This window comes from Bos indicus, chromosome 17 (genome assembly GCF_029378745.1).
Source record: "Bos indicus isolate NIAB-ARS_2022 breed Sahiwal x Tharparkar chromosome 17, NIAB-ARS_B.indTharparkar_mat_pri_1.0, whole genome shotgun sequence".
In the NCBI taxonomy this organism is placed as follows: Eukaryota; Metazoa; Chordata; class Mammalia; order Artiodactyla; family Bovidae; genus Bos; species Bos indicus.
Genome location: NC_091776.1, coordinates 25,209,016 through 25,224,033, shown reverse-complemented (window position 1 = coordinate 25,224,033; position 15,018 = coordinate 25,209,016). Strand labels below are relative to the sequence as shown.

The following is a 15,018-nucleotide window of genomic DNA, read 5'->3' as shown; positions in this document are numbered from 1 at the left end:
ACACAATCCTAAAATGTTGATGATTATAGAATTAAAACAACAGTATTTTATAATGAAACACCATGTTTTCATTTAAATGATTTTCTGAATCTACACGTTTTATCATATAAACTAAAACATATCGAAAATTTAAACTTATCTAGAAGAAAATTAAAGTGTTAAAATAAAACAACATGATTATGAAGAGAAGCTCATTGACTTTTATATTTTGATGTTTAATTAACATTTAGCTAGTTTGATCTTCTTCACTTATGATTTGTGTTCTCTTTAAAATTATAATATCCTGAAAAACAAGGACAATGCAAAATTGTCCTCAAAGTAAATACTTTAGTATGGATTTCATGAAGAAAAAAAAACACCAAGAAAATCAATATTAATTATTCTCAATAAATATTTAAGGACTATCTCATTCAAAACATCTTGCTATAATATTATTTAACATTTATTAAAAGTCTACTATGGGCTAAGAGTTTTACATATATCATTTCAATTTAAGCCTCACAATGACTCAATAAGGTCAATTTTTGTCATATTTTAACAGATGTTTAAGATGTTTAACACACTTTGATAATGTTTCAAAGGAGTTAAGTAATTTGACCAAGTTCAGATATTTGCAGAAGCAGGGATTTAAGCCCAATTTGGTTTAATTCTTCATAATTTACTGTATCATCACCCACCACAGTTAGGTGCCTTCAGAAATAAGTAACATATAGAACCTTCCTTAGAGGGCCTACATTACACATACTCTGAGTTATTGGGCACACTTCTAAAAGAAATACAATATTTTTCTTCTATCAGTACTTATTACCAAAATAGTAATACATATTTTATACTTACAGTAAGTAAATAAGATTCCATCATCTTCTTCCCTTGGTGATTTCTTCCTATATTTAAAATTGTTTTTAAGTCATTTCCTTTCATTTCCTGCAGGCACAGATTATCAAATAAATTCCATTGTTTGATTTTCAGAAATTTCAAATTTAAAGAATCTTTTTGGAGTAACATTGAAGAAATTAGTATGAAAATGATGGTTGAAATTTTGCTTAACAAAACACTCTTTCCCTTTTAAAGATCAACGCAGAAATACATACAAAAAAAAAAGAATATTTGCGCTGTGTAAAATGGGTACATGTCTTAGTTCTTCCTAGCTTTTAACAATCTCTAATAAACTAAGTGAACAAGCCTTCTGGGACCATTGATCAACTTAGTATATGTTTCAGGAATGGATGAACTAGAAGTGCCTTCCTTTTGGACATGGTTGTATTATCAGTTTCTATTTTCAGTCACTAAAAACCATGATTCCCATGCCACACACTTCAAATGTGAGAAAGAGATGGATGCTTCATAACCTCACTTGTAAGAAAATGTATTCAAGTTTTGGTCTCCTAATAAATCTCAAAAAATAAAAAATAAAAGCCTCCTCAAATATGTTTATGAACTCCTCCTTGGCTCAACTCAGTGAGGTACTAGCCATTTTGACTGGTCTAAAATCAGTACTTCTATTTTACAAAATCTGGATTAAAGATGAACTTTAAAGATTGAACTCCATCTTTAATCTGTAAATTAATTCATTTTTTGTTTTACCTCCAAAGTAAATCCAATCAGATAGACCAGAGGAACATCATAGTGGAGCCTCAACCTGAGAGCATCAGAAGGCCTGGATTTAAATTTTGTACTAATTTGCTGAGTTACTTAAATGCTGAACATCCTGAGTATCATTTATCTATAATGTTGGGATGATATTACTTGTAGACATGGGTGAAAATACTACAACTTATCTAAGAATGCTTGACATATACTGGCTGTTTAAAAACCATTTTGACCTAAAAAAAAAAAAAAAAACAAGAAATTGCGATCAAATAAAGCATTTTACAGTATTGCATAGACAAGCCTATTTAAATAAGACATCATGGAAATCAGGTTTCTTATAGAACGAATTATAGTAACCAGCCAAACTGAGAAAGATATTTTTCTTAAACTGAAATATCTGTTCTACTATTTGGTCTGTTTACTATTATAATTCTAATTACCAATGTAATTCTCACTCTACATGTGATAGTGTCTCTGTGGTGCTGTCTCCAGTAACATTTTCAAATCCTTTAGAAAAGAATGCTATGACTTGTAACCCTAATCACAATTTGAGTAATCTCATTCTGTATTCATAAAAATCAAGGGGCTTCCCCTTGATGAAAACAATTTATACTTGCCAGGCAAACACTAGTATTTTGCTGACTGTATCAGTGTCAAAAAAGAAGCAAACTCACTGGGGAAGAAAACAGAATCCTAGACATCTTTTCTTCTACTCATATAAACTTAATCAGGGCTTGCAATTAAATTTTTGAAATTGTTCTATATCATCCTTAATGTTTAAAGCTTCATTTCTATCTCTGGGCCCCATCAGTAAGTAAAACCCACATATCATCCCTGTTAGCTGGTTTTTTAAAATGTGATGTCTTATAGTTTTATTTACAATCCTAATCACATCATTGATTTCAGTAATCTTCAGTAAGAGTAATTATTAATGCTGTCAAAAGCAGAGGCTGGGATTCAAGTTTTTTCTTTTCCTTTTAAAAAAATAAATAAACCTGGATAATTAAGATAAAGCTTAATAATGTGACTCTAGAGGAAACTCATTTCCTATGATTGACTACGTAATACAGCAAAGATAATGTCTTCACTTAAACTTCTACACATACCCCAAAATACTTATATGAGCCACAAATGGTTAAAAAAAATGCTAGGAGTAGTCACTCATCATAACACAGAAGTAACTAATTTTCTTTTTCATATAGGCATCCCACCAAATTCTATCTGATTGAGTATTTTTCTGTAATTTAAGACAACAATAAATCTATCTTGTCTACTTAATGCCCCCCAAACTAAGGCACATGACACTTATACTAACTCAGGTGTGTCTTAAGGACACTAAGAAAAATATAAAAATAAACAACAGGATAAACCAATATAAAGAGATGAGACATTTTGAAGAAATCAGATTTTTCAATATCTAAGGCAATTTTTTATAGAAGGATAAGATGAGGTAATGCATTTTGATTTTCAGAAAAAGAGGTCATGATGTAATAAAGATTGTCATTCCATATCAGATCTCTTTATTTACATTCTGAAAGAAGGTGTGGAGCAAAGCATAAGTTTCCAAAGGATTACCTATTTTTCACTAAAAGACACAGTATGTGAAGGAGCTGACAAGTATGTGAGTGTACTCAATGTTGATCACCCACCCCATACTCAGGAAATATATTTGGAAACAGTATCAAACACTATTGCCTGATTTTAAAATACTCCTGGACTTCTTACTGATCAATACCTCTTAGAGAAAGGATAAGAGTATAGCATCTGAACTGAAACAGTATTATTAGAAAATGATATTTTGAGCATTAGGATATATAATTCATGTTGCTTTCATTTGCTCAGACTATTGTAAAAAATCCATAAATCATTTTCTTGTTCATGTATTGCTTAAGTGCAATTTGTCATTTTGCATTAAAGGGCTGCTTCAGCTCATCAGTGCTTTTAATTCACTGTTTAGAGTTTAACAAAATGCTGGCCCTGTCTGATAACTGAAAAGACACTGAAATGTGAAGCCACATCAATATTAACAAGGTTAAACAAAATGGAGAAAACGTTTCTACATTGAATATCAAGTAACACTTAATAGCTAGTATTCTCAGCCCCCCAAACAGGTTGGTTTGGTCTCCATTGGGTTCAAAGCATTAGAACACAGTAACTAAAGAGTTACCTGAATGCTTATAACATATAGCACGTATATGCTATAAATCTTTTCCAGCCAACTCTCATCAACACTCACTCTCCTGGAATGAACCAAAACAAACAGTATGGCATTGGTTCCAAAGCCTTGCCTTCACACCTCTGAAATTAGGTTACACTGCTACAAATAAACCGATTTCATGGTTACCCATAAGAGCTCCATACAGTCCAGGTCCTTTGCGTTTGCTCTCTGCACTGTGCTTGCTGGGAGTAATAAGTGCAGTGAACCACCCAGCTCAACCCTGGCAGGGGTTTGGCATTTGAAAGACTCCTTATTGACAATTTAAATTTTATTTCTTCTATTTCTTTAAAAAAAAATTCTCTCAAAGCTCTGGGCACACTGCAATAATAAGAGGATTTAGAAACAAATTGCTTTCAAGTCAAGTTAAATCACTGCAAACACTCATTCATCCAAATGATAGTTAACAAACTTGTTTCCCTTCCGCCTTTCCCTGAAAAGGGCAGGGAGGAAAGCAGCCCGGTTAGTTAGTTTCAAAGTTTGTAACTACTGTGTACAGAAAACCTGACTGTGAGATTCTTAGCGCCCACCCTCGCCTGCAGCCCTTAGAGGACAATGAAATTAACGAGGATGGTTTATCATTCACACACCAACAAGGACTTCTATTAAGACTGATGTTGATAACCAACCCTCCAAATAATAGTAATAGCTGCTTTCCCCTATCTGTTTTAGGATACAGTTTGCGTTGGCCCGGAGAGTTGGCGCTCCTGGAGGGGACGTGGGGAGGGAGGAGGGTTATGTTAAAGATTGCTTCTCCCCGCCGGTTTCAGTTATGAGGGGGGAGGGGGTGAAGGACGCTGCATATAAGATATTCTGTACTTCAAACAGATTGTCAGCCCCACCACCCGGGCTGTTATTTATGTAATCACGGCCTCACTAAATTCTGGGGTCCGCCGAGTGAAAAAGCAAAGGGGGAAATCTGCTCCATTGACACAGCAAGGAAGAAAGTACACGGGTTTTAAGAAGGCAGTTTTTAAAGATAGATTTAAAGTGTTGTTTTGTTCCTTGGGTGATGGGGTGGGGCTGTTTAATGGTTCCAGGGTAACGAGGCAGATGTCTGAATCGTGGCCGGGGGCAACATGCTCTTGCAATTACCCTTGGCTGGAGCGACGTAGAAGGGACCGAGGGTTCGTGCTTGTTCTCACAAGAGGAAGACCCCGTCGTCACCCCGCCGATTCCAGGGCGTCTCGGAGACTAGAAGTCACAGAGGCGAGACCTCTAGAGGACCTCGGCCGGCTTTGCCGGCGCGGATCCTAGCCTCTGCGACCCAAGAAATCCTGCAGAGCCCCCAACAGGCCGGCCCAGCCGAACCAGAGCCCCAAAGCAAAATTCGCTGGCTTGTCCTGTGCCGCTTTCGCCGCTAGGAGACGCCTGTAACCCACGTTTGTGGAGAGAGTTTCCCTTTCAAACACAACTGCTATCAAAAAAAAAAAAAATGCAGCTCAAGTATTACAGTGGCTGTAGTGATTATTTACAGGCAAATCTGGCCATCTCTCCACGTTCTCATCTCCACCTCTGGAAGCTCTCTGGCTCTAAGCGAACGTCCAAAGTCTGCTCAAACTTCATCTACGTTTTGAGAACACAATCCCCCTCCCGCAAACAGTTTCTGGATCTGCATTGTCATTCAGCCGCATGCTTCTCACACGCAAACACGCGCGCACACACAAGTGTTTCCGTACGTACAAATGAAATATTAGAAAATTACCGTCATTTTAAAAATGTTCCAGGATTATTCTGATGAGTCAGCTTGAAGACCTCAAAACATTTCATTTCAATCCTGCAGATCTAAGGAAAAATCAGGAAGGGGAGGGGGAGAAAGTACAGATGCAATGCCATTATTAATATTCAGATACACTATAATCTCCTAATCTCCTTTTCATTGATCCACAGGTCCTTTTTAAAAACTGACGCTCCATTCTCAGCTGCAGACGTGACGCTAAAATCATTTTAACTGCGGCGGTTTTCTCTTGGCTTTGGCCAATCGTCAGTTTACTGCAGCTGGAAAAGGATTAGCCATTTTTGCTGGCATCCTTTCCTTCCAACCGCTCAAAGGCTGGACCTATCTCCATGAAAGAGCCAATGGGGGCGGGGGGCCTAGAGCCGCAAGACAGGCACTCACGGAACTCGCAGAGGCAAGCCTCAGTCTATATTCCCGGCCATGGCCACTCGCCCTTCTTAATTCCCTGCCAGGAGGGAATGACAACATACCTCAGGATCGGGTAAATGACTCTCCTTTTCCCCGCAGGTTGTGGCGGTGTTACTCCCAGGTCATTCATTACCAGGAAGCCCCAAGGGATCTTTCTATCTTGTAGCATAAGAAGGCAACTGAACAAGGGCTGCATTGGTTGAATAAACAACCCCCTACAGCCCATTAATTAATACACAATTACGCTTTTAAAAATCTTTTTTGGAGAATTAACATTGAATCCACTCTAGCATTGAAGAGTTCGCGCTGTATTTTAACTTCACAAGAACTGGGTGCGTTTACGCGCCGCTTTGCCCCGGCGCTTCTCCGAGAGTGAGCACTCGGAGCTCCTCAAGCGCATCCTTCGGGGCCCCGGAGGTGTTGGAGGGATGCTCCGTTGGGGCTTATACAGAGCGGTGAACGGAACCAGGCAGGATGGATGCGAGCGCCGTGGATGGATGTGCAAGCGCGTTCGCAGATACTCGCAGCCTCACACACACTGGGGCCCCGCGTGTGCACGGCCCCAGCCCACGCACCTACCCTCAACCCCGCCCCCACACGCGTTCACAGCCGTCCCTCTGCCCTCATCCTGCGGTCTTGCTCGAGGCTGGGCAAGAATCGGTGCTCGGGTCTAGTGTAGGGAGGAGGGGGAGATCGCCAATTGTCAGAAAAAGCAGAAAAAAGCCTGTGCGCGCCGCCGCTGCGTCGCACTTGGCAGGGGGAGGCGCAGGGATATTCGAGGCGCCTTGCAGCGAACGGCAGAGCTCCGTGCCCGAGGCCAGAGAGTCAGCGCTAGGCTGGCGGGCTGGAAAGCAGAGCTCAAATGAAACTCCTCAGTCGTTGATCAAAGGGCTCACAGCTCAAACCAGGTCCCTAAGCGAATTAATTTTTTGGTAAGATACTGTGGATGTACGTTTAGGAAGGGAAGAGGCGATTATAAAGCGTCTGCACGTCTATAGGAGCCGCCAGCGTTCATCCCTGGGCTTGCATCCCCTGGCTGTTTGGGACCCACCTCCCCTCCACACTCCAGCTGTCTAACCCCTTTTCCCCGCAGCCCCTTCAGACCTTCACACTTAGTTTGACACAGCCTACGCCATATCTGTTTTAAAATGTCCTGCTAATCTCCGCCAGGGTCCCTTAAATTGGTAACCCCAGCCAATTAGTGGCCCCTCTGCAACTTTTTCCTGTTTTTCTCGGTGACTTATTTTCACAATCAGCAGCAAGGAAAACACCTTAAAGGAAAAAGAATGTTAGCGTCATTGGAAACCCCGCTCCTGGGAGAGGATACCGCTGCTGCTATTATGTTTTCGCATTTGCTGATGCAAACAGGGAAACCTCTCTATTCCCTCTCCGTTACCTGCGGCTGGGGACTGGGAACTTTCCGCGGCAGAGTCCCCAGCTAGCACCTCGGGACCTGCCGGGCTGTTCTCGCTCTCACACTCACACTCACCCCGGCAGCTCAGACGCTGGTTCCATCGCGCCCGGCCCGGTTACTGCGTGACGCGCCTTCTTGACGGCCAGTTTGTCCAATTAGCTCTGACTCGGTGGGTGGTGCTCCTTGGCGATTGGTTGGCAGAATGAGGGCGCTGCGCAAAAACAGAGAAGCGGAGCGCTCGGAGCTCAGAAACTGCCAGCCGAGATCGCAGGCTTAGGGCTGAGGCAGGAGGAGGAGGGAAGAACTGAAAAGCAGAGAGACAGGTTAGAGGAAAGAAGAGGCTTGGGAAGAAACAGCAAAAAAGAAACTGCTCCTCACAGTTACTGAGAGGCAAACGACGGTGGAGATGAGGACAGAGAGAGGCAAGACTATGACAGCCAAAACAGACAAATAGAGCGAAAGAGGAAAAAATGCCAAGAACATCCATCCGGAGAAATGAAGAGAATGAAAGTTTTATGCTGCAGAGCCATTCTATGCTTTTCCGGCACAAAATTCCCTCGCTGTTTTTAAGCCCTTTTGCATTTGCCAGCCGTTGACAGTAAGAGGCATGTTCAGCGGTGCCAACAGCATCTCCTCTTCCTTCTCCTCTTCCTCTTCATCTTCCTCCTCCTCCTTCTCCTTTTCCTCCTCCTTCTTCTCCTCCCATCAGCGAGAAGACAAACCGAGGACAGTCTTGAAATACCGAAATTTCCTCCTTGGGATTTGCCAGCGCCGCGTTGCGCCAAGACTGTCGGAATAAAGGACGCTGACTATTGTATTATTATTTTATTAATTGGTCAGTGGGAAGATTACAGATGAGGAAAGGGGACGCCTGTCACCCTTCCTGATCTAAGATTAAAAAATGAGGTTGAATTGGGGGAAACCCTAAAATGAAGCAAAAGAAATAAGATTTGTAAGGACAGAAAGCCACAGGAGCCCCCCCACATAGCGCACTTTTATTTGTATTTTTTATTTGAGATTTTTTTTTTTTTTTCCCGTGGTGGTGGGGGAGGTGATTGGGTGGCTGACTGGCTGCGGGAAGCTGCTTCCTTTCCCTTTGGAGATGATTGTGCTATTATTCTTTGCCTTGCTCTGGATGGTGGAAGGAGTCTTTTCCCAGCTTCACTACACGGTGCAGGAGGAGCAGGAACATGGCACTTTCGTGGGGAATATCGCTGAAGATCTGGGCTTGGACATTACAAAACTTTCGGCTCGCGGCTTTCAAACGGCTCCCAACTCTCGGACCCCTTACTTGGACCTCAACCTGGAGACCGGGGTGTTGTACGTGAATGAGAAGATTGACCGCGAGCAAATCTGCAAGCAGAGCCCCTCCTGCGTCCTGCACCTGGAGGTCTTCCTGGAGAACCCCTTGGAGCTGTTCCGGGTGGAGATCGAGGTGCTGGACATCAACGACAATCCCCCCTCCTTCCCGGAGCCGGACCTGACCGTAGAGATCTCTGAGAGCGCCACGCCGGGCACCCGCTTCCCCTTGGAGAGCGCATTCGACCCAGACGTGGGTACCAACTCCTTGCGCGACTACGAGATCACCCCCAACAGCTACTTCTCCCTGGACGTGCAGACCCAGGGGGATGGCAACCGATTCGCCGAGCTGGTGCTGGAGAAGCCTCTGGACCGAGAGCAGCAAGCGGTGCACCGCTACGTGCTGACCGCGGTGGACGGGGGAGGAGGGGGAGGCGGAGAAGGAGGAGGAGGCGGCGGCGGGGGAGGGGGCCTGCTCCCCCAGCAGCAGCGCACCGGCACGGCCCTACTCACCATCCGAGTGCTGGACTCAAACGACAATGTGCCCGCCTTCGACCAACCCGTCTACACTGTGTCCCTACCAGAGAACTCGCCGCCTGGAACGCTCGTGATCCAGCTTAACGCCACAGACCCAGATGAGGGCCAGAATGGAGAGGTCGTGTACTCCTTCAGCAGCCACATTTCGCCCCGGGCACGCGAGCTCTTCGGACTCTCCCCTCGCACCGGGCGGTTGGAGGTGAGCGGCGAGCTGGACTACGAAGAGAGCCCGGTGTACCAAGTGTACGTTCAAGCCAAGGACCTGGGCCCCAACGCCGTGCCTGCGCACTGCAAGGTGATAGTGAGGGTGCTGGATGCTAACGACAACGCGCCGGAGATCAGCTTCAGCACCGTGAAGGAGGCGGTGAGCGAGGGCGCGGCGCCCGGCACGGTGGTGGCCTTGTTTAGTGTAACCGACCGCGACTCAGAGGAGAATGGGCAGGTGCAGTGCGAGCTGCTGGGGGATGTGCCGTTCCGCCTCAAGTCTTCCTTCAAGAACTACTATACCATCGTGACCGAGGCCCCTCTGGACCGAGAGGCGGGGGACTCCTACACCCTGACCGTGGTGGCTCGCGACCGGGGCGAGCCTGCACTCTCCACCAGTAAGTCCATCCAGGTGCAAGTGTCAGATGTGAACGACAACGCACCGCGCTTCAGCCAGCCGGTCTACGACGTGTATGTGACCGAAAACAACGTGCCAGGCGCCTACATCTACGCGGTGAGCGCCACAGACCGTGATGAGGGCGCCAACGCCCAGCTAGCCTACTCTATCCTGGAGTGCCAGATCCAGGGCATGAGCGTCTTCACTTACGTGTCCATCAACTCCGAGAACGGCTACCTGTATGCCCTGCGCTCCTTCGACTATGAACAGCTCAAGGACTTCAGCTTCCAAGTGGAAGCGCGGGACGCCGGTAGCCCCCAGGCACTGGCTGGCAACGCCACGGTCAACATCCTCATCGTGGATCAGAACGACAACGCTCCTGCTATCGTAGCCCCCCTTCCGGGGCGCAACGGGACTCCGGCGCGCGAGGTGCTGCCCCGCTCGGCTGAGCCCGGTTACCTGCTGACCCGCGTGGCCGCGGTGGACGCAGATGACGGCGAGAACGCCCGGCTCACCTACAGCATTGTGAGGGGTAACGAAATGAACCTCTTCCGCATGGATTGGCGCACCGGGGAGCTCCGTACAGCGCGCCGGGTGCCAGCCAAGCGCGACCCCCAGCGGCCTTACGAACTGGTGATCGAGGTGCGCGACCACGGGCAACCTCCCCTGTCCTCCACCGCCACCTTGGTGGTGCAGCTGGTGGATGGCGCTGTCGAGCCCCAGGGCGGGGGCGGGGGCGGGGGCGGGGGGTCAGGAGAGCACCAGCGCCCCAGCCGCTCCGGCGGCGGGGAGACGTCGCTGGACCTCACCCTTATCCTCATCATCGCGCTGGGCTCGGTATCCTTCATCTTCCTTCTGGCCATGATCGTGCTTGCCGTGCGTTGCCAGAAAGAGAAAAAGCTGAATATTTACACGTGTCTGGCCAGCGACTGCTGCCTCTGCTGCTGCTGTGGCAGCGGGGGGTCGACCTGCTGTGGCCGCCAAGCCCGGGCGCGCAAGAAGAAACTCAGCAAGTCGGACATCATGCTGGTTCAAAGCTCCAACGTACCCAGTAACCCGGCCCAGGTGCCGGTGGAGGAGTCCGGGGGCTTTGGCTCCCATCACCACAACCAGAATTACTGCTACCAGGTCTGCCTGACCCCCGAGTCCGCCAAAACCGACCTGATGTTCCTTAAGCCCTGCAGCCCATCGCGGAGTACGGACACTGAGCACAACCCCTGCGGGGCCATCGTCACCGGTTACACAGACCAGCAGCCCGACATCATCTCCAACGGAAGCATTTTGTCCAACGAGGTAAGGCTGAAGCGAAAGGACCACCATCTCTCATCTCCTCCATCCGAAAGCCTCCTCTAGCCCGGCCCTTGTATCTCTGGTGCACTGTGTATTTATTTTTAGGATATTAGCTTATTTGTATCTTTGTGGGGGCAGGAATGGAAAGCCGCCTCTCCCACCCCTTCCTGTGTAACTTAAACTTCGTGTCGTCCCTAATTTTCTGCGCTCCACCCTTCCACATTTATTTTCATTCCCCTCCTTTGGTGCTTTGCCACCTTGGACCCTCCTTCTTCCCTCTGGCATCTTTCCTTTAAAATCCTAGCCCCCTCACCCCACCCTACCCCACCCCAGTCCTTTCCCTTCTTAGAAAGCTGGGGGTAAAGGAGAAAGTGCCCGAGGGGAGAGGGAAATGCAGGGAGGGACCTTCTGGCACTGGCAAAGGTCTTTTTTTCTCTTTGCATTTGTCCCAAGCATAATAAAGTTAATTGTTTGGCTTTGTTTATCGATGCCTTCAGTCGCGTGTAAAAGTAAGCTATAGATTGTTTAACTTTGCACAGTTGTCTAAACTCGAATGCATGTTTTAGTGAATGAGTTATCAGATCCTTGTTCTCTGAACTCGGGTTGCAAAAAAAAGCCTTCAGTTCTACTCTGGACAGCATTTACAGACGTTCTTGAAGCCCAACGCCCACACAGTGTGAATTTGAATGAAGTTGCTTTGGCACAAACCCCTGTAAGCGTAAACTCACGGAAAGGCTTCAACAGTTCTTGTCTTACGTATTCCTTTTAGCTAATAATCACCTTGCCATCGTTTTTGATGAATCACTGCTGTTGGCTTTCTTTATCAAAGAATTTGGCTTGTCAATTCCGATTTCCTTTTTTAAGATGGAGAAGTGGCAAAGTTGAAAGGAGGGAGGGAGAGGGAGAACAGAGTTGATTTCTGTAAAAGAAAGTTTGGACCGGAAAAGGTGTGTGTGGGGTGGTGGAGGCGGGGAGGAGAATGCAGAGTGTGTTTGGAGGGGGAAGAATTGGGGCCAGGAGGGAAGCGGGTATTATGAACTCCTTTTTTTGGCAGGTTATTTTATTTATTTTGAGTCTTAGATATTATTCATTGACTTTCATGAATATTTGTACAGCTCATTTGTATCTTAAGCACATTTTGAAAATAAACAACAAAATAATTCCATAAAATATCCAACCTTTTTGCTTATTGAGCGTGCTGTTTTTCTTGTGTCAACCAGTATGCACCTAAACACTTTTTTAGGCCACTGAAAGAAAGACTGCAGCGTATATCTAGGTTGACTATTGGAGACAGTAGTTTATGAGGGCCAGCTATGAGGTTATTTGCATTCTCTCCTTAAAACACACACACACACACACACACACACACACACACACACTTAAAATTGGCCTTTTGTGTATTTTTTTTAACCTTTACTGTAAATCTAGATATGCAAAATCTGCATATCTTCTTGTCTTTACTAGCACTAGTCTTTATAAAAACTAGTCTGAGGTCTTAGAACAGCTTAGAAATTCCTTAAAAATGTACACAATTCCTTAAGCTAGAAATAGTTCCTAGCCTCAAAATCAGACTGTTAGTTAAACCCATAGCGTTCGAATGCTCTTGATTTATTTATTTTTTTTCTAGACTAAACACCAGCGAGCAGAGCTCAGCTATCTAGTTGACAGACCTCGCCGAGTTAACAGGTATGGACTCCTTTTTTTTTTCCTAGCTTGGTGTATAGACAAATTACGCCCTACTAAAAGTAGGAATTAGGCATATTATTCAATATCAAAATAGAAAATGATAAAATATTTCCAATTAGGACAGGACATAAATATTGATTGTATTAGGTTTTCTAGACAATAAATTAAAAAATATTGGTGTGTTTCTTTTATATACAACCACTAAGTATATTTGAATATTTTGTCAGTTTACACTCCTGCGCTGCTTCTGATAATCTTTCTAACTATTCCAGACATATACATATATATCTGTCCTATGAAAATGATATAAGCATATGCTTAGCTCCAATCATAGAATAATGATTGAACTTTACATGCCTTAAGGGCTCAAACTGACTGCTGATGCTCAGTGTTGGAGAGTTAGGCTTAAGGTTTTAAAAACTAGCTTTAAGCAGAAATCAAGAGCTATAAGCATCTGCAGCACCATAGGTGACCATGTGGTGGCAGAAGAATGTTTTCTGTGTTTCTTCAATCTTTTTTATTCTAATATTCACATTTTTGTACTTCTAGTTCTGCATTCCAGGAAGCCGACATAGTAAGCTCTAAGGACAGTGGTCATGGAGACAGTGAACAGGGAGATAGTGATCATGACGCCACCAACCGCGGCCAGTCAGCTGGTAAGTGTGATTAAAGGGCGATGCTGACTTTTATAGTGGTTTTTTAAAAAATAAATCCTGAGAGGATGATGTTATAGGTAGTTTTTAGTGTTAGTAAACCTACAGAAAACTGGTGTCATCCTATGTTGACAATTGTATACTCAAAGGGACTTGTAGTACAGTCTAACGTTCCTTTAGAGAATGAAAGTTAGAAATTCATTGTGGAATACGTGAGATCATGAAACTTTTCTTTTTTATGTCATGTTCTTTCGGGGAATTATATTGCATACAAAGGACATAGATTTCTCACCTGGTCCAGTCCCCAGTCTTCAGTCAATTAAGCTATTCTTAGACTTGCTTATGGATGAAATAACAGAAGATGAATGAAATTGGTTGACCTGCACAAGGTCACAAGAAGATAAGTGGATGACTGGGAACCAAAATCCAAATTTTCTCATTTCCAGAGCAATGCATTTTACATTCCACTGAATATTGAATGAGAGAAGGAATGGTGATTAAAAGTCATGAGTACATTGAAAGCCGGATTTCCAAATCTGGGTTCTTAGGCTTCAGGACATTAGTAAACATTTGATAATGTGCATTTTCTGAAGCATTCCTCATATTTTCAACAGGATCCATGTTCAAAAGTTGACTTCTGGGTGTATTTGCATGTAAGCTTGAAGGTATTCCCTGATGGGAGTTACAATGTGATACATATTTTTTACTTTGTTTTACTTTATTTTACTTTACTTTTCTCCTGTATACATGTCCCCTTTAAGTTTTATAGAATCCTGATAACTCTAGTTACTAATAATTAAAGAAGACACTGAAAAGAAATAAAATATGTACCTTAATGAAAACAGTTTCACAAGGTTTGGATTTTCTTTCTACTTTATTTGCATTTCAGTTATGAAGGATGCTTTTTGAATTTTTTTTTAAACTTTTTCTCTTTCAACTGAGTTTTGTGTTTATCTGACACATAAAGCAATGCAAAGGCAAGCTAGCTTGTGTCACTTCTAAAAAACGCCCATCATTGGACTGTTTGGAGGTTCAACTTCATTCACTTGAGCTTTTAAGGTTTATTTTGGTTAATGATTAAGCCATAGGGAGATAGGGTTCTCATTTTCAAGGTTAACATTGATCCTCGAGAGCACCCATTCCTTAACACACTCCATGGACCTCTGAAAGGTGTTGAGGCAGTGTGTCAAAGGGCAGTACCCGCCCCACCGTCGCCTGGCAGCAGTGGTGGCTGCAGGCCTCTCACTTGGCTCATGTGTGGTGTGTCTGAGGCTGCCTTGGCCTTGGGAAACGCAGGCAAGAGGAGGGGGCGAAAAGACTGCTCAAGGGTCTCTTTATATTGCTGCAAGTCATTAATATGCAGACCTAATGAGACTTGAGAACTGCCAAGAATCCCCGGAGGTCCCTGCCCCTTGCGGGCCTTCACGCTAAGTGAACAGAGCATCTATTTAGTGTCTGGGAACCCGACAACAAACCAGATCTTGCCAGAAGTTTATATTTGAGTACAAAGTCCCTTTCATTTTTGGCCTATATATGACATATGATTTATTGTTATCTTTTAAAAGGTGTATGTTTGGAATTGCTCAT

General features: G+C 44.5%; 1 protein-coding gene and 1 long non-coding RNA gene across 4 annotated transcripts in view; one reads left to right on the top strand and one right to left on the bottom strand.

Moving 5' to 3' along the window:
- Positions 1 to 735: 735 nt before the first annotated feature.
- Positions 736 to 6,503, bottom strand: LOC139176697 (uncharacterized). The gene is made up of 3 exons (XR_011561102.1): positions 6,014 to 6,503; positions 5,511 to 5,590; positions 736 to 924 (listed from the first exon to the last, which is right to left on the bottom strand). It is a non-coding gene; the product is annotated as an uncharacterized lncRNA (long non-coding RNA).
- A 1,100-nt stretch (positions 6,504 to 7,603) lies between these two features.
- PCDH10 (protocadherin 10) overlaps positions 7,604 to 15,018 on the top strand; it is a 46,532-nt gene continuing 39,117 nt past the window's right edge. For all 3 annotated transcript variants that reach the window (XM_019978061.2, XM_019978060.2, XM_019978059.2), the window contains exons 1-3: positions 7,604 to 11,095; positions 12,720 to 12,778; positions 13,328 to 13,434. In XM_019978061.2, the coding sequence (XP_019833620.2) occupies positions 8,468 to 11,095; positions 12,720 to 12,778; positions 13,328 to 13,434 (2,794 nt within the window). In that variant the 5' untranslated portion in view covers positions 7,604 to 8,467. The remainder of the gene's footprint in view (positions 11,096 to 12,719; positions 12,779 to 13,327; positions 13,435 to 15,018) is intronic.